This window comes from Dipodomys merriami, unplaced genomic scaffold (genome assembly GCF_024711535.1).
Source record: "Dipodomys merriami isolate MVZ:Mamm:240054 unplaced genomic scaffold, mDipMer1.0.p SCAF_92, whole genome shotgun sequence".
In the NCBI taxonomy this organism is placed as follows: domain Eukaryota; kingdom Metazoa; phylum Chordata; class Mammalia; order Rodentia; family Heteromyidae; genus Dipodomys; species Dipodomys merriami.
The window spans coordinates 279,583-303,415 of record NW_027206535.1 but is presented as its reverse complement, the minus strand read 5'-3'; the positions used below and the strand labels follow the sequence as shown (position 1 = coordinate 303,415).

Here is a 23,833-nt window from a genome sequence, read left to right as displayed (position 1 = left end):
AAAACAAACCAAACCCAAAACAAATCCAACGGAGGCACCAAAGCCCCTCTAAGTACCTAGGGAAAGCGCGCCAACCACACAAAGAAAAGGAGGGGGGCTACAGGGATTCAAAATCATTTCCCTGGGACGTACATTGTCCCGAACCTATCCGAGTTAACTGCGCGCTTGATCGTGGCCAATAGATGCAAGGTTTCTGGCCCAGGTCTACCCTAAAGAGTGACAGGCATCCACCTAGCCCAATGGAATAGCGTGACACCGAAAAATCCACCAATACATTCGGGAGGTGGGTGGAGTATTGGCCAGGGGGTTGGCAGTGCCGTGTCATGGAGGCTCAGTCTCGGAGCAGCCATTGAAGGGGAAGGAACTGCGGGAGTGTGTGTGTGTGTGGTGTGTGTGTGTGCGTGCGTGCGTGTGTGCGCGCGCGCGGGTGTGTGGACAAGGAGGTGGGGGCAGCCGAGTTAAGAGTCCTAACTCCTTGGACTCCATTTGCTATTCTTTTCTTTCTCCTCTACACCTATTTGGTTGCTTGTGGGCGTTTGTATTTTGCTTTTCTTTTCATTCATTTCCAGATCTTAAAAATAATTTTTTTTAGGGTTGGGGGTAGTGGAAAAGGGGGTGAAGGAGGAGAGTAGCAGCAGAAAAGCAGGAGGACATGGAGATGAAGAAGAGGATTAGTCTGGAGTTACGGAACAGAGCCCCGGAGGAGGTGAGATGACTCAGCCCCCACCCCTTCCCCACCACCCTATATTCTGGGGGTTGGTTTTTTTTTGGGGGGTATCTTATCTGTAAGCGTTTGAGGGGAGGGTTAATAAATTAATCCTCACCGAGGGTGGAGGAGGTGGGAGGAAATGCTTAATTCTAAGTTTTAAATCATTAAGACCTCCTCTACTTAAAATGGCGAAGGGCTTAAGTTTCTAGGGGCGTTTTTGTGTGTGTGCCCGGGGGCTTAGCCCCTTGGGTTCTCGGGGAGCCGTGCGTCCCGGCCTGATGGGGGCGGGAAAAGGGTGGTGTGGGGGCGCCCGGCCGCTGCGCTGCGCTCGCTCGGGCTCGGGGGCCGCCGGCGTGGGCGCGACCCCCAGCCCACCGGCCCCTGCTGCTGCGGCCATCGCCACCTGAGAAGTTACTCCAACTTTTCCGCGATGCTGCCAACTCGGGGCTCCCGGGGGGTGGGGGTGGGCGCCCCGATCCCGAGGCTCGGGGATGTCGGGCGTCGCCCCGGGCCCGGGCTGGGGTCGCCGGCCGAGTCCCCGCGCCGCGCGCTGCGGCGGCGCCCACTGTCCCGGGGAAGCGGCGCGCGCCGGCCGCCACCCGCGGAATCTGGGTCAGCGGCGCGTCCCCGCACGGCGGGGTGAGTTCTGGGACCGGTCGCGGTGACCGGAGAGGTGGGGAAGCGGACACGAGGCGTCATCCGCTCCCTCCCTCCCCCACTTCCCCCCGCCGCCGCCGCCGCCGCCGGGAACGATGTTCGGTTTTCGGCGTGTGGCGTGGTGTGGCGGCCACAACTCGGGATTTGATCCGTGGAGACGGGAGAGGGGGGTCGTGGCGGGTCTGCGCTCCCCAGGTGGGCCCGGCGGAACTGCCGGACGGCGCTCTCGCGGCGGTCTCCCTAGTTAAAGAGTCGGGCTTGGGAGGGGCCGCGTGAGGCGGGGACGCAGTCAACTTTTCGGGGGTCCAGTGGGAGGCGTTTCCGTGTCAGCCTCGCGGGCTCTTCCTCGGCCTCACCCAGCCGGGGCGGAGGCCGCGGGAAACGCTGGCTCGGGCCGGGCCGGGGGCACCCTCTTTCCCATGGGGAGTCCCCGCCCGGTGTGGGATCGCGGTGGGTAGGGGCGGCAGGTCTGCAGACCGGGGCGCACAGCCGGCCCGGCCTCGCGCTCGTGGTCAGGAGGCTGGGAACTAGAGTCTGGCTAGTTGGCCACTTCGGAAACAAGCCTTAGGATTGCAAGAAGACAGATCTATCTATCTATCTATCTATCTATCTATCTATCTATCTATCTATCTATCTGTCTGTCTGTCTGTCTGTCTGTCTGTCTGTCTGTCTGTCTGTCTGTCTAAGCTACAAGTCTGGGTGCCAGCACCAACCTTCGGAAAGGATCAAAGGATCCGTAGGGTCTGCCCGGCTCTTGCGTTCAGTGTGCGGAGTGGGAACTCCAGATCTTTTTGTACTTTTTGGGGGGTGGGGTGAGGGAAAGGGATCTTTCTCTGAAATTGGCGGGGAGCGGGAGGGAAGAAATAGCCTTTGACATCAAGGGTTATCCAAGAGAGAACTTGTTGGCTCCTGCTTATTTCTTGGGGCTTTGGGGGGTGGGGAGGAGAGGGGGAGAGAGAGAGAGAGAGAAAACACCCTCAAACACTTTAAAAGCTATTTCTTAGAATCATACATTTCAATTAAAAAAAAAAAAAGTCTTTGGGTGGAAATGGATTCCCCTCCCTCCCCGCCCCCCTGACTCCTTTACGATAGTCATTTCCTTGCCAGTTTTAGGGATTGCAGGACCTTGCCTGTTTCTCAGGCTCCCTCTGCCTCCGATGTGGTGTAATAACGGTCTCATATTTGTGTAGACAGTTTACAAAGCACTTGTCGAGTTTATTTACTTTTCTTTTTTGGACAAACTTGTAAGGTGGGTTGTATTGTTCTAGAATCCAAATTAGCAAACGGAGTTTCAGGGTAATGAAGTGATTTACTCAAGTGGAAGAACTGGTTTTCTGACAGCAGATCTAATAACCTTGCCAATGAGCTCAAAATACTGGGAATAGAAAGACTTAAGAGTCAAGGCACAGCTTTGTCACACGCTAATTTTGTGACCTAAGGCAAGTCACTCTTGCTTTCTGAACCTTGGCTTCCGCATCTCTAAAAGGGAGATCATGATGCTATCTATCTCCGTTCACTGAAACAATTCTATCCAAGTCATACTCAAATAGAGAAGATGGCGGCCCTTGTTGCTACTTTTTAGTACCTAAGTAAACATTTTTGTTTTGGGATAAAGAACCAGTGCCTCTTGCCTCCCTCAAGTCCATCAGGCTCACACCAGTTAAATGTCTGCTGCCACTCTGGCCTTATAGGGAATTTAGTCTTTCTTTCTCCAAGAGTAGGAAAAAGCCCACAAAATTGCTACTAGAGTGGCAAGAAGAAATAACATTTTGTCAAGGATGTATTGTTCTAGGTGATATTGTTTGGCCTCAGATAACACAGAAGCTGGGCTGATTTGGGAGGGAGCTTGCTGACTTTTCTTCAGGGATGGTAACAAAGTTTTCCTGAGTTATGGCATTTATAACCAGAGATAAGGAGGTTTAAAGTTAAAAAAAATGATAAAAGTTTCCTCCCTTCCTACACTTCAGGATTGCCCACAGAAATCTTTTCTCTGTAGCTTTGGTGTCCTCTACGTGCATAAATGTCTTCGTTACCAGTGTCACAAACTTGATTCATGTGGGACTTTTTTCAAAGTCTTGCTTATTTATTTATTTAGCCCATCCCGGGGCTGGAATTCCATGCCTGGGCACTGTCCTTGTGGCCTTTTTGCTCAAGGCTAGTGCTCTATCATTGGAGCCACTACGCCACTTCTGGCTTTTTCCGAGAGTCTCTGGACTTTCATGTGTGGCTGGCTAAGAAACTTGATCCTCAGATCTCAGCCTCCTGTGTAGCTTAAGATTACAGGCTTGAGTCACCAGATTCCTCCCTGTTTATTTTTGTGCTATCCCTGTTTTTTTGCTCAAGGCTAGCACAGCTTTCCTTCTTTCCTTCCTTCTTTCCTTCCTTCCTTCCTTCCTTCCTTCCTTCCTTCCTTCTTCCCTCCCTTTCCTTCCTTCCTTCTCTCCCTCCCTTCTTGCTTGCTTGCTTGCTGTTTATTGGAAGTTAGAGTCTCATGAACTTTCTTACCCAGGGTTATTATTATTATTATTATTTTATTTTTTGGTCAGTTGTGGGGCCTGACCTCTGGGCTTGGGCACTGTCCTTCAGCTCTTCAGCTCAAGGCTAGTGCTCTACCACTTGAGCCACAGCACCACTTCCAGCTTTTTCTGCTTATGTGGTGCTGAGGAATTAAAGCCAGGACCTCATGCATGCAAGGCAAGCACTCTACCACTCAGCCACCTTCCCAGCCCCACCCAGAGTTATTTTTTAACTGTGATCCTCAGATCTCTGCCTTCAGAGTTGCTCAGGTTACAGGTATGAGACTCTAGTGCCCCCCCTTTCCCCTAAGGAAATTAACTGGAGATGAGTCTCATAGACTTTCTTATCCAGGCTGACTTCAAACTGAGATCTGAGAATCTCAGCTTCCTGACTAGCTAGGATTATAGGTAGCGTGAACCACCTATACCCAGCCAGTTTTATTTTTCATGTCTCAGCGATTTAAAGCATATTAGGTTGAACATGTGAGGACTAGATTATGTTTCAATTTCGAAGGGGAATGAATATATAAGTAGATTTTGTTTAGTTTTTTGAGATGTGGTCTTGCTTGGGCTGGCCTCAAACTTGAGGTCTCAAGTGATCCTTCTCTTTCCATTTCTTGAATAGTTAAAACTACAAATGTGTAATATTGTACTGAACCTGGCTTAGGGGTCTTGTTTCTTTGAGACAGGCTTTTTTCCTATAGCCTAGACTGGTCTAGAACTTACTTTGTAGTTCAGTCTGGCCTAAAACTTGTAATGTATCTTCAGAGTGCTGGAATTGTAGGTGTAAGCCACCACACTAACTTTGGGTTTGTTATTGTTGTTTGTGGTTTGAACTCAGGGTCTGTGCACTGTCCTTGAGCTCTTTTGCTCAAAGCTAGTGTTCTACAACTTTGAGCCACAGCATCATTTCCATTTTTCTGGTGATTAATTTGGAAATTAGAGTCTCATGGACTTTGAACTGGTTTTGAACTTCAATCTTAGATCTCAGCCTCCTGAATAGCTAGGTTTACCTGTGCAAGTCACTAGTGCCCAGATGAGTTTGGTATTTTAATATTCACAGTTTCAGAGTGTCAAAGCCCAGTTCTATTATTAAACAGATTGCAAATTAATCATTAAAGTGTTCCTTTCCTTTTACAGGTAACAGAGTTAGTCCTTGATAATTGCCTGTGTGTCAATGGGGAAATTGAAGGCCTGAATGACACTTTTAAAGAACTAGAGTTTCTGAGTATGGCTAATGTGAAATTAAGTTCACTGGCCCGGCTCCCTAGCTTGAATAAACTTCGAAAGGTAAGTTGAAATGAATCGGAAAGTATCAAGATTTCAATGTGAAGGCTCTTATATTTACTTCTTAGCCACTGAAACAACCATTTTGCCTGTTTGAAATAGGAGTTTTCGTCTAATACTGAATCTGTTTATCTGTATTGGTTCTGAGGCTTGAGTTCAGGGCCTGGGTGCTGTTCCTGAGCTTTTTGTTTAAGGCCCACGCTCTATCACTTGAGCCACCGCACCACCTCCAGCTTTTTGGTAGTTTATTGAAGATAAGAGTCTCACTGATTTTCTTCAGTGTTTCTTTGAACAGCAACAATCCTTAGCTCTCAGCTTCCTGAGTAGCTAGAATTACAGTGGTGTGCAGCTGACTCTAATACTGTTTTTATTTATTTTACTTTTGTTGGTTCTGGGATATGATACTTTTAGGAATTTAAATTTATTAATGCAGTTGTTATATGGCAAAAATTTGGATTTAATATCTACCAAATATTTTTCTCTGTATCATGCAATCTAAATGTAACGTAGAAGTCCATCAGGATAGGGGTTCTAATGTGTTACATGCCATATATAGATGGGAATTTGGAAATTGATGATTTACAGTGGCAGTCTTTTGAAACAGAGAGATTACACATGTTTTTCTTCAAATTTGTGTCTTTGTAAAATGTTGGAGCCATCTTAAGCCTTCATTTTTTTTTATTCTTTTTTTCCTCCCTCCATGTTGAATACATAGTTGGAACTTGGTGACAATATAATTTCTGGAGGTTTGGAAGTCTTGGCAGAGAAATGTCCAAATCTTACCTACCTCAATCTGAGCGGAAACAAAATCAAAGACCTCAGTACTGTGGAAGCTTTGGTAAGTTTTTCAGAGATTTGGTTTCTGTTTTTCTAATTTCTATTCAGTTCTTGAAAAAAATGTTTTTTTTTGGTTGGTTGTGGGAGTTGAACTCTGGGCTTGGGTGCAGTCCCTGCGCTCTTCAGCTCAAGACAAGTGCTCTACCACGTGAGCAACAGCATCACTTCCAGTTTTCTAGTGGTTTATTGGAGATAAGAGTCTCACTGACTTTCCTGCCCGGGCTGGCTTTGAACCTCAATCCTCTGATCTCAGCCTCCTGAATAGCTAGAATTACAGGCGTGAGCTACTGGTGCTAGTTCTTAATTTCTGAATCTCTTTATGTTCTAATCTAGATGGTTACTGCTTTTCTTTTCCCTTAGAATACAATATCAAGCCAGTGTTGGAATCCCAGCATTTGTAAGGTTCAATTGGAGGATCATGAATTTGAGCCATCCTGTGCTTGCATAGTGAGAATCTGTCTTAAAAAAAAGCACCTAGTAGGTCCTGAGTTCAAGCTGTACTGGTATCAAAAAACAAAAAGAGGGCTGGGAAGGTGGCTTAGTGGTAGAGCGCTTGCGTCACATGCATTGAAGCCCTGGGTTTTATTCCTCAGCACCACATAAACAGAAAAAGCCAGAAGTGGTGCTGTGGCTCAAGTGGTAGAATGCTAGCTTTGAGCTGAAGAGCTGAGGGACAGCGCCCAGGCCCAGAGTTCAGACCTCATGACCAACAAAAAAAAAAGAAAAGAGAAGAGAAGAAAAAGATATTTTAAAAAAGATAAAATAATGTTATCAGTTTCAAGAGTTTGCTCTTTGATTTTATTTTGTGTGTGTGTGGGGGGGGGGTCATGGACTTAACCTCAGGCCCTGGATGCTATTTCTTTTCTTTATTTTTTTTTTTGGGGGGGTCTGGTCGTGGGGCCTGAACTCTGGGCCTGGGCGCTGTCCCTCAGCTCTTCAGCTCAAGGCTAGTGCTCTACTACTTGAGCCACAGTGCCACTTCAGGCTTTTTCTTTTTGCTTATGCGGTGCTGAGGAATTGAACCCAGGGCCTCATGCATGTAAGGCAAGCGCTCTACCACTGAGCCACCTTCCCAGTCCCTTGGGTACTGTTTCTGACCTTTTGTGCTTGAGATTAGTGTTCTACCACTTGAGTCACAGCTCCTCTTCTGGCCTTTTTAGTGGTTAACTGGAGATGAGAGTATTTGCAGACTTTCCTCTGGGCTGGCTTTGAACCTTGCTCCTCAGATCTCAGCCTCCTGAGTAGTTAGGATTATAGGCTTAAGTCAAAGGTGCTCAGCTAAGGCATTCTTTGATTGTCCTGCCTCACCCTGTCTCCAGGGTGCTGGGATTATAGGTGTGTGATATTATTCCAGCCTTCCCACCCCCTCCTCCCTCCTGTCTTTGGGGCTTGAACTCAGGACCTGGGCTCTGTTCCTGAGCCTCTTTGCGCTCTGTCACTTGAGCCACAGTGTCACTTCCTGTTTTTTTCTAAGTAGTTTACTAGAGGTAAGAGTCTGAAAGCCTTCCCTGCCTAGGCTGGCTTTGAAATCCTCAAATCTCAGCCTCCTGAGTAGTTAGGATTACAGTCTTAAGTCCCAGGTACCCAGCTCATTCCAGTCTCTTTTTCTCCCCCTATCTAAAAGAAAACCTTTATTTCAAAAAATAAGAACTGTCACCTCCAAATATTTATATACAGGGTCAGTCAATGAAATTAGACACTAAGACAGGTAGGATAATAGAGGTAAGACTGAACAAAACAAATTTGGAATTTATATGCCAAAGAGGTCTAACTAAGAGAGTTGGTTGTGTTTCATAAATTTACCTTATAAAATTCTAAAAATACAAGACTGTCTTTCAGTTTTAAATATATGTCCTCTAGACCACAAATTAAAAAAAAAAAGAACCGTGCTATTTAAAGTATTGACTGTAAATTTTAACTTTACTTTTCCAGCAAAATCTTAAAAATTTGAAAAGTCTTGACTTGTTCAACTGTGAGATCACAAACCTGGAAGATTACAGAGAAAGTATTTTTGAGCTGTTGCAGCAAATCACATACTTAGATGGATTTGATCAGGAGGATAACGAAGCACCAGACTCGGAAGAGGAAGATGATGAGGGTAATCATTCTTAGTACTCTTAAGTGTGTCATAATCATAGACTCCAAGCTAGTCATGAAAATTAGATTGGGCTTAGAGATTTCAGTAAGAAAAAGCCCATGTAAGATATTACTAAGACAAGAAAAATTAAAAATCCATGGCTATAGCCTTTTTTTTCATTGTCAATCCTGAAACTTAGGGCTTTGTATTCTTGCTCAGCTTTGTTCACTCTGCTGATGCTCTATTACTTGAGCTACACCTCCAGTCCTGTGTGTTTGGTGGTTAGTTGGAGATAAGAGTGTCTTAGAATTGTGTGCCCTGGATGGCTTTGAACCTTGATCCTCAGATCTAAACTTTTCTGAGTAGCTAGGATTATAGAACTGTGCTACTGGAACCTGGATTGTCTGGAGTTTTTTTTTTTTGGCCTTGTGGGATTTGAGTTCTGGGCCTGGGCACTGTCTCTTAGCATTTCAGCTCAAGGCTAGCGTTCTACCACTTGAGCCACTGTGTGCCACTTCCAGCCTTTTCTGCTTATATGGTGCTAAAGAATCGAACCCAGGGCCTCATGCATGCAAGGCAAGCGTTCTACCACTGAGCCTCTTCCCAGCCTGCTTTTTGTTTTTTTTGATGCCAGTACAGCTTAAACTCAAGGTGCTGTTCCTGTGCTCTACCACGTGAGCCAAAACTTCACTTCCAGCTTTTTGCTAGTTAATTGGAAATAAGACTTCATAGATGCTAGGTGCTGGTAGCTCATGCCTGTAATTCCTAGCTACTCAGGAGGCTGAGATCTGAGGATCACAGTTCAAAGCCAGCTGGGGCAGGAAAGTCCATGAGACTCTTATCCCCAGTTAACCACCAGAAAACTGGAGGTGGCACTGTAGCTCAAAAATGGTAGAGCAGTAGCTGGGATTACAAGTGTGAGCCACTGGGTGCCTGGCTTGGGCTTCTTTTTGAAGTGATGAAAATATCCTTGAATTAGGTAGGGAATACAGATATTTTCTTGAGATAAAAGGAGACTCACATCAGATGGCAGAGTAGATGTTAAAAGTAATGGGAGAGTGCTTTCTATTATTGGTTTAAAAAAGTTTTTCACTGTTAAAGGAAACAGACTGGGCTCTGTGACACATACTTGTCATCCCAATGGCTCAGGGAAGCATAAATAGTATTGTAGTCCAGGCATAAAGTGAGATCCTATCTCAAAAATAACCAAAGCAAAAGGGCTGGCACCGTGACTTAACCAATAGAGTACCATCTTAGTAAGTTTGCTTATGTGGTGCTGAGGAATCGAACCCAGGGCCTCGAGCATGCAAGGCAAGCACTCTACCACTGAGCCACCTTCTCAGCCCATGTGCTCAAGTCTTTTGAGTGCCAGCCTTGAGTGAAAAAGCTAAGGGACAGTTCCCAGACCCTGAATTCAAGCCCCAGTACTAGCACCAAAAAGTAAAACAAAACAAAATCAAAAGCCAACAACAACCAACTTTTGACACAATGATGGTCAAAAGTTACTGACAATACTTTCCATCCATTGGCATGACTTTAAAGTGATTGGGAGGGGCTGGGAAGGTGGCTCAGTGGTAGAGTGCTTGCCTTGCATGCCTGAGGCCCTGGGTTTGATTCCTCAGCATCACATAAGCAAAAAGGCGGAAGTGACGCTGTGGCTCAAGTAGTAGAGTGCTAGCCTTGAGCTGAGGAGCTGAGGGACAGTGCCCAGGCCCACAATTCAGGCCCCACGACCGACCAAAAAAAAGAAAAATAAAAAAATAAAGTGATTGGGAAAGGGTTAAAAGGCCAATATGCTATCTAGAAACATTTGCCTAGAGATTTGCTCATCTTTCAAAACTATTTTTTGCTGGGCACCAGTAACTCATGCTATCTGCTACTCAGGAGGCTGAGATCTGAGGATCATGTTTTGTTTTTTGCTAGTGCTGGGACTGGAACTCAGGGCCTGGGCACTACCTCTGAGCTTCTTCTTTTGATCGGTCATGGGGCTTGAACCCTGGGCCTGGGTGCTTCCCTCAGCTCTTCAACTCAAGGCTAGCCTTCTACCACTTGAGCCGCAGCTACACTTCTGGTTTTCTGGTGGTTAATTGGAGTTGAGTTTCACAGACTTTCCTGCCTGGGCTGGCTTTGAACCTTGAGTCTCAGATCTCAGCCTCCTGAGTAGCTAGGATTACAGGCGTGAGCCACTAGCACCTGGCTTACCCCTGAGCTTCTTTTGCTCAAGGCTATCACTCTGCCACTTGAGCCACAGCACCACTTTCTAATTAACTATCACAAAGGGAAGAGGAGCTGTTGCTCTAGTGATAGAGTGCTATTCATGAGCAAAAAAGCTCAAGGATAGTCCCTAGGCTCTGAGTTCAAGCCCTATTATAAGCACAAAATAAATAATAAATAATAATTTAAAATATTTTAAAAGATGAAGATGAAGATGAAGATGAAACTGGTCTACTTGAAGGATATGAGGAGGAGGAGGAGGAGGAGGAAGAAGAGGAAGATGAAGATGAAGCAGATTCAGAACTGGGAGAAGGAGAAGAGGAAGTGGGCCTTTCATACTTAATGAAAGAAGAAATTCAGGTGAACATACTTGCACTGAAAATTAATTACCTAGGTGAAGGGCTACTATGTCCTAAAAAAGTGATTGTGTAGAAATCTGAGTTGTTTGTGAACTTGTGGAAATGCATGTGTTTTTTTTGTTTTGTTTTGTTTTTTTTTGCCTATCTTTTTTCCTACCGTACTGTATCCAGTTAATCATATATACCTATTGATTTTTTTTTTCCAGGTATATTGCTTTCAAATCTATCCTGCCTTCAATGGCATGGTATGATGAAAACAGATTACAAATACTTTTGCAGTTATAGAAGTGAGATTATGCCAACCTTCAAGGATTGTTATTAAGGACTTAATAAGATAATGTTTGTGAGGTATTTAGCCCTTAGCACATTGTAGATACTTAAGGAAACTTAATTTCTTCTCTCTAATTATCTCTTGCCTTATACTCTTATAATAGCTCTCTAAATGGTCTCTCTTAATACAGCGTCTTCATTTAGGAATACCCTCCACTGTGTTTCAGGTGCAGTCAGATGCAAATGTGATCATATCACTAGCTTTCTTGAGGTCTTCAGTATTTCTCTGTTGTCACTAAAACATACAACATTCTTCCTTAACTATGGCCTTTGATTCCTTCCCTAGCCTCATTTCTTTCTTTCTTTTTTTTTTTTTCTGTTGGTCGTGGGGCCTGAACTCTGGGCATGGGCACTGTCCAGTTCAAGGCTAGTGCTCTACCACTTGAGCCACAGTGCCATTTCCAGCTTTTTTTTTTTTTTTTTTGTCGGTCGTGGGGCTTGAACTCTGGGCCTGGGCGCTGTCCCTCAGCTCTTCAGCTCAAAGCGAGCGCTCTACCACTTGAGCTACAGCGCCACTTCCGGTTTTCTGGTGGTTTTTTATTGGAGATAGGAGTCTCACGGTCTCTCCTGCCTGGGCTGGCTTTGAACCGCGATCCTCAGATCTCAGCCTCCTGAGTAGCTAGGATTACAGGCGTGAGCCACCAGCGCCCGGCCATTTCCAGCTTTTTCTGCTTATGTAGTGCTGAGGAATTGAACCCAGGGCCTCATGCATGTGAGGCAAGCGCTCTACCACTGAGCTACCTTCCCAGTCTCCCTAGCCTCATTTCTTTCAATATCAAATTACTTGGCCTTATGTTGTATATACATTGTTCACTCTGTCTGAAATGATTTTTTCCCATGCTCCCTGATGAACTTAATTTTGACTTGTGTTGAAGTAAACACAAACATTACAAAACATGCAAAGCATACTAATTTTATGTTTACTTCCGTGAAATTTTATGTGTGGAGTTTTGTATATTTTTTTCTTAGCAATCACCCTTCCTCTTAGCCTTTATACCTGATTAGGCTAGGCACTAGTGGCTCATGACTGTGATACTAGCTACTTAGAAGGACGAGATTACTAGCTACTTAGTAGGAGGACAGAGGATCCAGGCCAGCCTGGGCAAAACATTTATATGACCCTCATTTCAACAGAAAAAACTGAGTGTGGTAGTAGTACATTCCTATTATCCCAACTATCCAGGGAAGAGTAAATAGGACTGGCCTAGGTGAAAAAACAAAAAGCAAGACCCTATTAAAAAAAAACAACCAGAGTAGTGAGATGGATTGAAATTAGTGTGAACATGTGTGGAGGTATAACAATGAACTCCCTGCTCCCTGTATAACTAATAAAAGTGAATTTTAAAAAAATTTAAAAATCAGGGCAAAAGAGGCTGGAGGCTCTGGTTTCATAGCAAAATAAAATTGAAATAGTAACTGCCTGCAAAGGAGAGGGTAGAAAAACTAGAAAAACTTGAAAGTGGGCCAGGGCCATTTTGAAAAGAAGAAAAGCATCTTACATATATAGCTTCTGAGGCAATCAGTATATTATATGCTTATCTGTACAGTTTCCATGATCAAAATAGTAACCATAAAAGAAGCGATCATGCTGGGCACTGGCAGCTCATGTCTGTAATCCCAGAACCTAGGAGGCAAAGGCAGAAGGATCTCAACTTCATTTTGCTATGATTTTTCTTTTTTTTTGGGTCCGGTTGTGGGGCCTGAACTCTGGGCCTGGGTGCTGTCCCTCAGCTCTTCAGCTCAAGGCTAGCGCTCTACCACTTGAACCACAGTGCCACTTCTGGCTTTTTTCTTTTTGCTTATGTGGTGCTGAGGAATCGAACCCAGGGCCTCGAGCATGCAAGGCAAGCGCTCTACCACTGAGCCACCTTCCCAGTCCCTGCTATGATTTTTCAATGCAGCACAATATTCTATTGTGTAAATATTTAGATATGGAAGGAACTTGCAGGTCTTTCTGTGTGGACTGAGGGCTAGAGCAGGGAGTATGGGTTGGGTATACTTTATCTGAAGTGCATGAGCCCTTCATTGTTTTAGATTTCTTTTTTTGCTGGGGGTGGGGGGGGGGGGTGCTGACGTGGGGCTTGAACTCTGGGCCTGGGTGCTGTCCCTGAGCTTTGTGACTAGTGTTCTGCCACTTGAGCCACAGCGCCACTTTGGTTTTCTGGTGGTTAATTGGAGCTAAGAATCTCATGGACTTTTTCTCCCCAGGCTGACTTTGAATTGTGAGCCTCAGGTCTCAGCCTCCTGAGTAGCCAGGCTTACAGGCGTGAGCCACCGGTGTCCAGCTTAAATTTCTTATTTTTGTTTTTAAGTTTTTTATTATTATATATTAACTATAGAGGGGGAAATCTCATTGTGACATTTGTTTATAGTATATTCCAATCGATGTAATGGCTTCTGTCATTTTCCCTTTTCCTAAAATTCTGCAGGGTTCATTGTTCTATTTTCATTATATGCAAACAATCTACTTTGACCATATTCATCCCCTCTATCCTCCTTCCTGCACATACTCATGTTTTCCCTGCTTCCTTCCTCATCTGATTTGCTTCTTTTGTGTGTGTGTGGGGGGGGGGAATATTTGTAACTACATAATGAGATGGGGAAGATGAGACCCAAGTCTCATCTTTTTGTTGTTTTTGTTTTGGTCATGGGGCTTGAACTCTCTGGGCCTGGGTGCTGTCCCTCAGCTCTTCAGCTCAAGGCTAGTGCTCTACCACTTGAGCCACAGCACCACTTCCAGTTTTCTGGTGGTTTATTGGAGATAAGAGTCTCATGGACTTCCCTGCCCTTGCTGGCTTTGAACTGTGATCCTCAGATCTCAGCCTCCTGAGGAGCTAGGATTACAGGCGTGAGCCACTGCTGCCTGATGTGTGTGTGTTTCAATATAATTTCATTGTTACTATTGAAGTATTGTGTGGAGGGATTACCATTTTATGGATCAGGTAATTAGTATATTCCTTTTTTCCCCCCAATTTTTTATTGTGATTAAATGATTACTTAATTTCCCAAATTTCATAGTATTGTGGGAATGTGATGCTTAGTTAAAGTCACAAACACATTCTATCTTTCATGGGGCAAATCGTCTATCGTGGTCTATAATATTTATGAGTTCTATAAGCTTTGACAATACAGTTATTTCTCCCACATTGGGTGATATGTACATTTCTTTTTTGTGTCGTCGTCCTGGTTTCCCTCCGGTGTGCACATATATACCATATATGTGATCAGCAGCATGGGGTTATTTAGTAGTGATTTCACCAGATGGGGGGAAGTCCTTTGTTTCTTAGGTCTTGTTAATTTTGTCATATCATGTTGGATTTAACATCCACTTATCAGGGAGACCATGTGCTGTTTGTCTCTTTGCTATTGGCTTACCTCGCTCAACACAGTACATTGCTTTTTTAAAACAATGTCACCCCTTCCTTCACTTTCCTCCAGTTTTCCCCTCTCATCCCTGTCCACAAGTTACATAGGTCATTTAGTATCTCTTTTTTGTTGCTATCTAATTAAATAAAAAATCCCCCAAAAACTCAATTCCTGATTTTTCTCTGGTTACTTGTGAGTAAGTAACCATGTATGGCCTGCAGTCACTCTGTTACATAAAACAAATAGAGAACATTGTTGTAGAAAGTTGATTTGAACAGTGGAGGTCTAAAGCATTACTTCGTTTCTTCTCTTCTTTTCTCTTCTCTTCTCTTCTCTTTTCTTTTCTTTTCCTTTTGTTGTTGTTGTGTTGTGAAGCTTAAACTCTGGGCTTGAGCTGTCCCTGAGCTCTTCAGCTCAAGGTGAGCACTCCACCACTTGAGCCACAGTACCACTTCCAGTTTTCTGGTGGTTACTTGGAGATAAAAATCTCAGAGACAAAGCCAGGCGCTGGTGGCTCACGCCTGTAATCCTAGCTACTCAGGAGGCTGAGATCTGAGGATCTCGGTTCAAAGCCAGCAAGGGCAGGAAAGTCCATGAGACTCATCTCTAATAAACCCCTCAGAAAACTGCAAGTGGCACTGTGGCTCAAGTGGTAGAGTGCTTGCCTTAAGCTGTAGAGCTGAGGGATAGTGCCCAGGCCCAGAGTTCAAGCCCTACGACCACCACCACCACCACCAACAACAAAAGAATCTCAGAGACTTTCCTTGCTGTACTGCAATCCTCAGATCTCAGCCTCCTGAATAGCTAGGATTACAGGTATGAGCCACTGCACCTGGCTTAGTCTTTTTCTTGTAAAAGACACCTTAGATAGGCACAGGTTGTGGTTATCAGGACACAAGAGTATGTATGGTCTCTTTGCTCTTTCTGGGATGTGTTAAATGGAAAAGTCAGTGTCGTGGTTTATTTATTCTTTAAACTGAATGTTTGAATTTCAAGGATGAAGAAGATGATGATGACTATGTTGAAGAAGGGGAAGAAGAGGAGGAAGAAGGTGAGCTACAAAAGCCACAAATTTTGAAATTAAAATGCAAATATGTTTAATGGTTTTCAAGGCATAGTCTATAATGCAAACTATTACTTCTCTTTGAGTAATTTCTCAGGGCATTAATTTAATTCCACTAAAAAAAAAATTGAACATCTGATACCATACATCTTAAGAACAGCACCGAGCTGGGCACTGGTGGCTCATGCCTGTAATCCTAGGAGGTTGAGATCTGAGGATCAAGGTTCAAAATGAGCCAGGGCAAAAAAGTCCATGAGACTTATCTCCAATTAACCAGCAAAAAGCTGAAAGTAGAGCTGTGACTCATGTGATAAAGCACCAGCCTTGAGTTAAAGTAGGGATGGTGCCCAAACCCTGAGTTCAAGCTCAGGACAAGCACTGGAAAAAAAAAAAAAAGGAATGAAGTCTGTGTGTAGAGGTTGATGCCTATAATCTCAGCCCTTGGGAAGCTGAGGCAGGGTGGTTATGAGCTGGAGGCCAGTCTGGGTTAGGTGCAGGCACAAACAACCCCAGAGAAAGAAAGAAACAAAATAGGAGTGAAGAGATAGCTCAGTAAGTTATGTTCAATTCATTATTTTTTAATGGTCTTTTATTTTGAAGGAATAACACCCTTTAGATTTGCTCTTTGGAGCTCTTTTCCTAGCCCTTTCAGAAATCTAGCTCTGGCAAGCTGTTTCTTGACCTGTACTTCATGATTTGGCCACAAGAGTGCATAGCAAATTCATTATTTATGGATTTCTATGTGCTTGTATATGTTCGTTTAAACATTGTTTACATTGAAACTGAAGATCTCAGATGCAAACTTAATCTATTTTTTGTTTCTGCTATTAACTTTCCACTGATACTAAGACTTTGTAACTTAATAAGCTTTTTTTTTTTTTTTTCCCTGGGGCTTGAACTCTGGGCCTGGGCGCTGTCCCTCAGCTCTTCAGCTCCAGGCTTAGAGCTCTACCTCTTGTGCCATAGGGCCACTTCTGGTTTTCTGGTGGTTTATTGGAGATAAGAGTCTCATGGAGGGGCTGGGAAGGTGGCTCAGTGGTAGAGCACTTGCCTTGCATGCTCGAGGCCCTGGGTTCGATTCCTTAGCACCACATAAGTAAAAAGCCGGAAGTGGTGTTGTGGCTCAAGTGGTAGAGCACTAGCCTTGAGCTGAAGAGCTGAGGGACAGCGCCCAGGCCCAGAGTTCAGGCCCCACGACCGGACCCCCCCCCAAAAAAAAAAAAAAAAAAGAGTCTCATGGACTTTCCTGCCAGGGCTGGCTTTGAACTGTAATTCTCAGATCTCAGCCTCCTGAGTAGCTATGATTACACGCGTGAGCCACCAGTGCCCAGCAGCATTCATTTGTTTTAAATATTTGCATTTCTTCCATTCTTTCAGAAGAAGGCCTTCGTGGAGAGAAGAGAAAACGAGATGCTGAGGATGATGGAGAAGAAGAAGATGACTAGATCATTCTAAGATTCAATTTCCTAGATCTCCTGGGTGTGCAACAGAGTGATCACATCTTCTTTCTTTTTCATGTATGATAGCTCTCCCTACCAGAAGATAATCTGTAACTTTTTTATAGGAGAAGTGTGGTTTTACTATTTTTGCCTTATCATTCCAATTAAGATTTACTAGTTTGCTAATGATCATGTTGTATGTAGAGAAAAATTTTCATTAACTCCCTCATCCCTCCATTGTGCAATTCTCTAGCAATGTATTTGGAATCTTAATTTTTCTAATTCAGGCTTACTGTCTTAGACATTTTTAGCCCATAATTAAAACATGATCAATTTTACACAGGTATAGTTTGGTGCATTTCATTTATAAGGTTTTAAAGTTATTTATAAATTAACTGAAATTATGGTCAGCTCTCATATGAAAGGAAAATAGCCTCTTGATTGATAAGTTGACTTTTTTTTTAAGCAGTGATTCAGATTTTTAGTTTGAAGGCAGTGATTTTTATTTTATTCTGGATATAAGCATTTGGGGGCCATCTTGTCACTTGACTACATTGGAAAGTAGAATCAGAATAATAAAGGTCCATGTAGCAGTTAGTGTAGTTCATGGATTTGGGGAAAGTTCTATTCAGTAATTAGACCATGAGTTTTTATGGTGACTGAGAAGATTTTCTTTTGGAAGGACAAATTGCTTATGCTAAGTCCAGAGACTTGCAGGTGAGTCCTTTCTTCAGGCTGTAGATCATGACATGCTAGTGGTTTTATTTTGTTTTAGAAATGCCTGTCTTTTTTTTATGATTAGCTTCCCTTCTAGCTTCATTCCCTCTCTTATCCCAAAAGAAAGATGGGAAACTTGCAGCTGTCCAGAAAACCTTTAGTCTAATACCTCAAGTACCTTTTCAGGCTTGTCTGGGTTTTAAACAAAGTGGGAGAATTAGAGAATTTTCTTAGATAAAATACAGTTTTATGCAACAAGCTCAGCTTACTGTTAAATCTTTCTTGGTTGATAACATGTAATACTGTATCAAAATAAAGAGAGAAAAGTAGAGGAGGCTTTAGAAAGTAGCATCAGCATTTCTCAAAAGTCAGAGTGATTGCCTGTTGATGAGACTGGAGTTTTTAAACTGGTTTTCCAAAATGAGTTGGAAACTGACCTTGTAAAGTATTTACAGCTTTTTTGAGTAGAACCTTTAATTTCCTATCTATAGTTTTAAAGCATAATCATTGGAGTGTAGTAGGCAGTTGGAAGAATATTTGAAACTAAATTGATAGGAAAATTGAGATTTATTTTCAAATTGTTTGCCCATTAAAGATAGAAAAAATATTTGTGATTGTTTCTTCCTTATATGGCTACTAACTAAAACAGTAGAAAAGTCTATCTCCCTTTGGTCATGGAGGCTCCATGTTCAAGACAGCTTTGACAAATTCGATGTTCTTCTCTCTGAGGCACAAATCACTGAGTATAGTATTGCTGTCACTCCCTTTTTGTTTTAAGACATATAATTTAGTGTTTTAAAATACTTATGAAGTTTGTGACAAACTAAATAGGCTGCACAACTGACTGAAATAAAACACTTGAGATAAATTTGGCGGTAGAGATTGAAATCTCCAAAAGATGGACATTTTTTTCTCTCCTAATTTTATCAATTGAAATGCCTGTGTTCATTCCTAAAACATTCTCACTCTGCCAATTATAAAATACTTATTTTAAAATGAAATCTATATATTGACTTATCAATCATCTATTGTGCAATCAAAATTAGAGTTCTTTGGTTTGAAGACTACATTTAGAGCCTCCAGATAACTTTTAAGACTTCCTTAGCTCTGTGGGTGGTATTTTCATGCAAATAAGTAAGGGTGGGTTTATATTTTGTAGTTTTGGGTCCTGTTTTAATGCTCTTTGTATGGCAGTATGTATATAATGTGTTAAGTTCTTCAAGAATCTCTCCTTAAAATTTTGAATACTTTTGTGCAACTGTGTTTTGAATAAAGCCATGACAGTGTTAAAAAAAATTCAAAAAAATGCAGTACTCCTGATCATTCTTTCATTGTTTCTGACTATTCCCTGGTTTTTGTGACTGCTGTAACTTAAAAGTTTTTGAAACTGAATTGCTTCAAATAAATTGAAGATTTGTTATAATGATTAGTTTCAGTGTATGACATTTGCTTTTTCTGCAATACCATTGGTAGCTCTGAAGGTCTTTTAAAAATAAAAACATTAAAAAGTTATTAGTTTTACTCTTAAAAATTTTTTTTGTGTGTATATCTGCCCTGGTCTTGAACTCAGGCCTGAGTGCTGTTCCTGAGCTCTTTTGCTCAAGGCCAGCACTCTACCACTTCTAGCCACAGAGGTACTTCTGGTTTTTTGGTGGTTAATTGGAGATAAGAGTGTCACTTTCCTGCCCTAGCTGGTTGTGAACGGCAATTCTCAGATCTCAACTTCCTGATTACAGTCATCAGCTACCAACACTGGAGCCTGGGCTGGCTTTGAACCCCATTTTTCAGATCTGTTTTCTAAGTAGCTAGGATTAGCCAGGTGTAGCTACTGGCACCTGTCTGTTGCAGAATCTTTTGATAATGGGAATACAAATACATATAATTCATTGTTTTCTGTTTTCTAGTTTTTTTTTCCCTTACATGATTTTTTAAATGTTTAATTTGTGGACAGTTCTGGAATATTTCTTTTAACCTCAAGGCACAAGCTAAGCATTTTTGTGTGTGTGTGAAAATACCATACAGAGGGGTTACAATTACATGAGCAAGGTACATTTCTTATCAAGCATTGTTGCCTCCTCCTTTGTTTCCGCTTGTCATCCCTGCCCTCCCAGCTAAGCATTTTCATGATTGCTCTTCTTGAGCTTTTTGGAGTGGAGCTATGGCTTAAGTGGCAAGAATGCTAACCTTGGGCTGGGAAGGTGGCTCAGTGGTAGAGAGCTTGCCTTGCATGCCTGAGGCCCTGGGTTCAATTCCTCAGCACCACATAAGCAAAAAGAAAAAAGCCGGAAGTGGCGCTGTGGCTCAAGTGGTAGAGTGCTAGCCTTGAGCTGAAGAGCTGAGGAACAGCGCCCAGGCCCCACGACCGGACCCCCAAAAAAAAAGTGCTAACCTTGATCAAAAAAGCATTTTCATGATGTAGTTATATAGAGAAGATATTTGATTATAGTATTTTGCTTTCTGGATAATGGCATATATTGAAGTACTTTCAATTTACAGGTAACTACTTAATATGATTTTTATTTTATACTTTAAAAACGTAAAGCTCTTAAATCTGTCAAGTATAATTAGATAATCAAGCAATTCAATGAGACATTGATTCAACATTCTTTGTTTTTGGTGGTAGTGGGGTGCGAACTGAATCTCCTTGGTAGGCAGGTGCTCTGCCACTTGAGCCATGCCTTAAGTACTCTTAGCTTGTTTATTCCTTTTTTTTCAAAAAAAATCTTTGACACATTAATTCTTCCAGTTGCTTGAGATTTCCACCGTTGTGAATGTACTGGATGTAATGGTATTCTGCAGCTGTTGCTTTATATAGCTTTGTACTACCACATGTCTTTTTCATGTACTAATCAACCTAAGATTTGAGCACATGGCATGAATACTTTGGCCTAAGGTAGCTATTTGGATTACTAGTGTATTGAATAGCCCAAACTTCAAGAATAGGTTTCACTATAAAATAACAATTACAAAATGAGCTGATTTGAGGAGAATCTTTGAAGATATATGCTTCTGGGCACTGGTGGCTCATGCCTGTAATCCTAGGTACTCAGGAAGCTGAGATCCAAGAATCTAGGTTCAGAGTCAGCCCAGACAGAAAAATCCATTAGACTCATCCTCAGTTAACCACCAAAGAAGGAACCAGAAGTGGAGTTATGGCATAAGTGGCAAAAGTGCTAAACTTGATCAAAAAAGCCCAGGGACAGAGTGCAGGCTCTGAGTTCAAGCCTCAGAATTAGCACCATTAAGAAGAAAAAAAGATTACATGCTGGTATAATGCTTTTATTTCATTCAAGTCACTTTTTTGATTAGATCTTAACATTGGATTACTCCATTTAACAACTCTGAGTTAGGAAAGAATCAGAAACAAGTATAACTTTTTTTTTTTTTTTGTCAGCCGTGGGGCTTGAACTCTGGGCCTGGGCGCTGTCCCTCAACTCTTCAGCTCAAGGCGAGCGCTCTACCACTTGAGCTACAGCGCCACTTCCGGTTTTCTGGTGGTTTATTGGAGATAGGAGTCTCACGGTCTCTCCTGCCCGGGCTGGCTTTGAACCGCGATCCTCAGATCTCAGCCTCCTGAGTAGCTAGGATTACAGGCGTGAGCCATCAGCGCCCGGCAAGTATAACTTTTTCATTAGTATTTACAAATAGTTCTTAAGGGCTGACTAGCTGCAATCAAGTGAAACTGGCCTATCATACTGCAGGTCTGCAGTGAACTTAGTGCAAGTGCAGTGATTTTTTTTTTTTGTCCCTTGTGGGGCTTGCACTCTGGGCCTGGGGGCTGTCCCTCAGCTTTTCAGCTCAAGGCTAGCGCTCTACCACTTGAGCCACAGAGCCACTTCTGGTTTTCTGGTGGTTAATTGGAGATAAGAGTCTCATGGCCTTTCCTGCCCGGGCTAGCTTTGAACTGTGATCCTCAGATTTCAGCCTCCAGCTAGGATTACAGGCATGAGCCACCAGCGCCCAGCTAAGTGCAGTGTTTTTATTTGTTTTTTACCCTATCACCACTTTTCTGAAAGTATTCTAAGAGCAAACTTGTTTCTGCAGTGTTGAAGATTATATGTAGATTGTGTGTGTATTTGTGTGTGTGTGTGTGTGTGTGTGTGTGTGTGTGTGTTTGGGGTTGAACTGAGGGTCTGGGTGCTGTCCTTAGCTTTTCATTCAAGGTTGGTTGCTCTACAATTTAAACCACAGCTCTACTTCTGGCTTTTTGCTAGTTATCTGGAGATGAATCTCAGTCTTCTCTGCCTAGGCTGTCTAAAAATCTCTTTCCTCAGGTCACAATCTGGGTAGTTAGGATTACAGTACAGGTACCAGTACCTGGTAGTAAAATACTTCTTAGTAAGATTACCGGTGAGGAATTTTGTATCAGAGTTGGTGATCTTACTAAGTCATCTATCTATATTGGAATGTATGGCAGGATCTACTGCCAAGTTTCCTGGGCCAAAGCAGTCAGTATTGGAAGGATCAAAGCTCCAGAACACAGACTCTTCCTTTTTCTTTTTCTTTCCTTTGTTCCTTCCTTCCCTTCCTTCCTTTTCTTTCCTGTCTGCTTGCTTGCTTGCTCTCTCCCTCCCCCCCTTTTTGGTAGTACTAGAGCTTGAATTCAGAGCTTTGCGTTTCCTAGTTACTCTATCACCCAGTCGTGTTATAGGTATTTTCGACATAGGTTCTGCTTTTTGCCCAGCAATCCCATTTATACTTCCCAAAGTAGCTGGAATGACAGGTTAGCTCACCACATTTAGATATTGATTAAAACAGGTCCCCACCCAAGTGGGCTCTCCAAACCAACATCCTTCCTATCTCTGCAGTAACTGAGTTTGCAGGCCAAAGCCTCTGCCAACTGCCTAATTTTGTTTTTAACTTCATTTCAAGTACTCCACCGTTAAGATTACATTTCTCTATGTTCTTGTTTCTCACACCGCACTCCGGGAGCAAACAAGTTAACCCCAACCTCCCTACTTCAGACTCTCCGTAGGACGCTTGTATGAACAGAACACATTTTACTAAATGCTTTAACTTGACTATGATCTCTTCGGAAATCAACATCAGTTATTTGTTGTCCCTGGGGACACTTGCCTCCAAATTATCTTGACCTTTGAGATACAAATTAACCTGTTTAACTTTCCTTTCCTGAGCCTGCTGTTTTTACCAATGGGCGCCCCCAGCGACTCTGGAACCTCAGGTGGAAAGAATAGGATTTGTGCGTCTAGGGTAGAAGAACAATAGGACTTGGCACTAGGGAAATGCTACTCTGTTACAGAGACAAAAATTAAAAAGCGCTCGACACTTGCTCTTCGACTGACTCACGCGTCACAAGGCAAAAACTTTCTGCGGGGTCAGGCTGCTAAATTCTAGAACAGAAGCGAAACCAGGAGCAAGAAAAACAAGAAGCAGGAAAAACAGGTCACAGCTCATTTAAGACCCGGGCTACCCAAATTGCTTCACAAGGGCGCTCTGCGGAACGCCTCGGATTGGACCACAAATGCCGCAATGGACGTCACGTGACACAGCCACGCCCCCACCGCGATCGCCAAGGGCAGGCTCCACCGCCGGCCCAAAGCTAGTCTGCGCATGCGTGGCGTGGCAGTGCGCACGCGCAGCGTCATAGTACACATGCGCAGTGCGCTTGAAGGCGTCGCGCCCGGACTTTGAGAGCCTGCGGCTGCTCGGGAACCTGCTTCCGTTTCCTTGTTTTGGACCGCCCAGCCATCCGGAACCTGGTCCTTTGGGTCTTTCTTTTTATTGTTTTACATTTTAAAACTTTTCCTTGATTTACCGAGCCATTTTCTTTCAAATTTAATTTCAGGTACTGAACGATTCCAGATTCCTGCGTTCATGATTATTCCCCCGACCCAGCATTTTAAAGTAGCGGTGTTGTGTACGTTGGCAAGAAATAAGGACGAATTCGTGTGGGTTCTCGCCCGACGTTCCCCCCACCCCCCCTTCCAGGGCTGAGTTTGGAGATGAGGCCATTTTGCTTCTCCCCTGTGTGTGTGCCGAGTGCGGCTCAAGTTGGAACTTGGGTTACTTGGTCCCTGCCCCAGGAAGCTAGGTGTTCCACGTTTGTTTTAGTTCCTGTTTCCCGGCGGAATTGATTATTCATTCAGTCATGTTGGTCCTTAAATTCCGCCAATCAGAGCAACCAATTACCCTTGTCACCGGACAGAGGTGAGGATTAGTGAAGCTCCCCTTTAAATATAGGAATTCTTCACTTAGGGTTCTTGACCTCGATGGCAGAATAAGAATGTTTGCACAAGTCACA

The 23,833-nt window shown here is 43.3% G+C and overlaps 1 protein-coding gene across 2 annotated transcripts; it reads left to right on the top strand.

Moving 5' to 3' along the window:
- The first annotated feature begins 314 nt into the window (after positions 1 to 314).
- On the top strand, positions 315 to 19,000 carry LOC138821590 (acidic leucine-rich nuclear phosphoprotein 32 family member E). 2 transcript variants are annotated; one of them, XM_070013984.1, is made up of 7 exons: positions 315 to 706; positions 5,023 to 5,172; positions 5,885 to 6,007; positions 7,939 to 8,104; positions 10,500 to 10,657; positions 15,349 to 15,403; positions 16,796 to 19,000. In XM_070013984.1, exons 1-7 carry the CDS (start codon positions 653 to 655, stop codon positions 16,858 to 16,860), a joined length of 771 nt encoding a protein of 256 aa, XP_069870085.1. In that variant the 5' UTR covers positions 315 to 652; the 3' UTR covers positions 16,861 to 19,000. The 2 variants fall into 2 exon arrangements, with proteins under 2 accessions (XP_069870085.1, XP_069870084.1); XM_070013983.1 differs by having other exon boundaries at positions 16,793 to 19,000.
- Positions 19,001 to 23,833: the final 4,833 nt, after the last annotated feature.

Bases quoted from the DNA above. Each gene is read 5' to 3' on its own strand.
- LOC138821590 (XM_070013983.1), top strand. From the start codon at position 653: ATGGAGATGAAGAAGAGGATTAGTCTGGAGTTACGGAACAGAGCCCCG. The intron at 6,008-7,938 runs GTAAGTTTTTCA...TTACTTTTCCAG, and splicing joins TCAGTACTGTGGAAGCTTTG to CAAAATCTTAAAAATTTGAA. The intron at 15,404-16,792 runs GTGAGCTACAAA...CCATTCTTTCAG, and splicing joins GGAAGAAGAGGAGGAAGAAG to AAGAAGGCCTTCGTGGAGAG.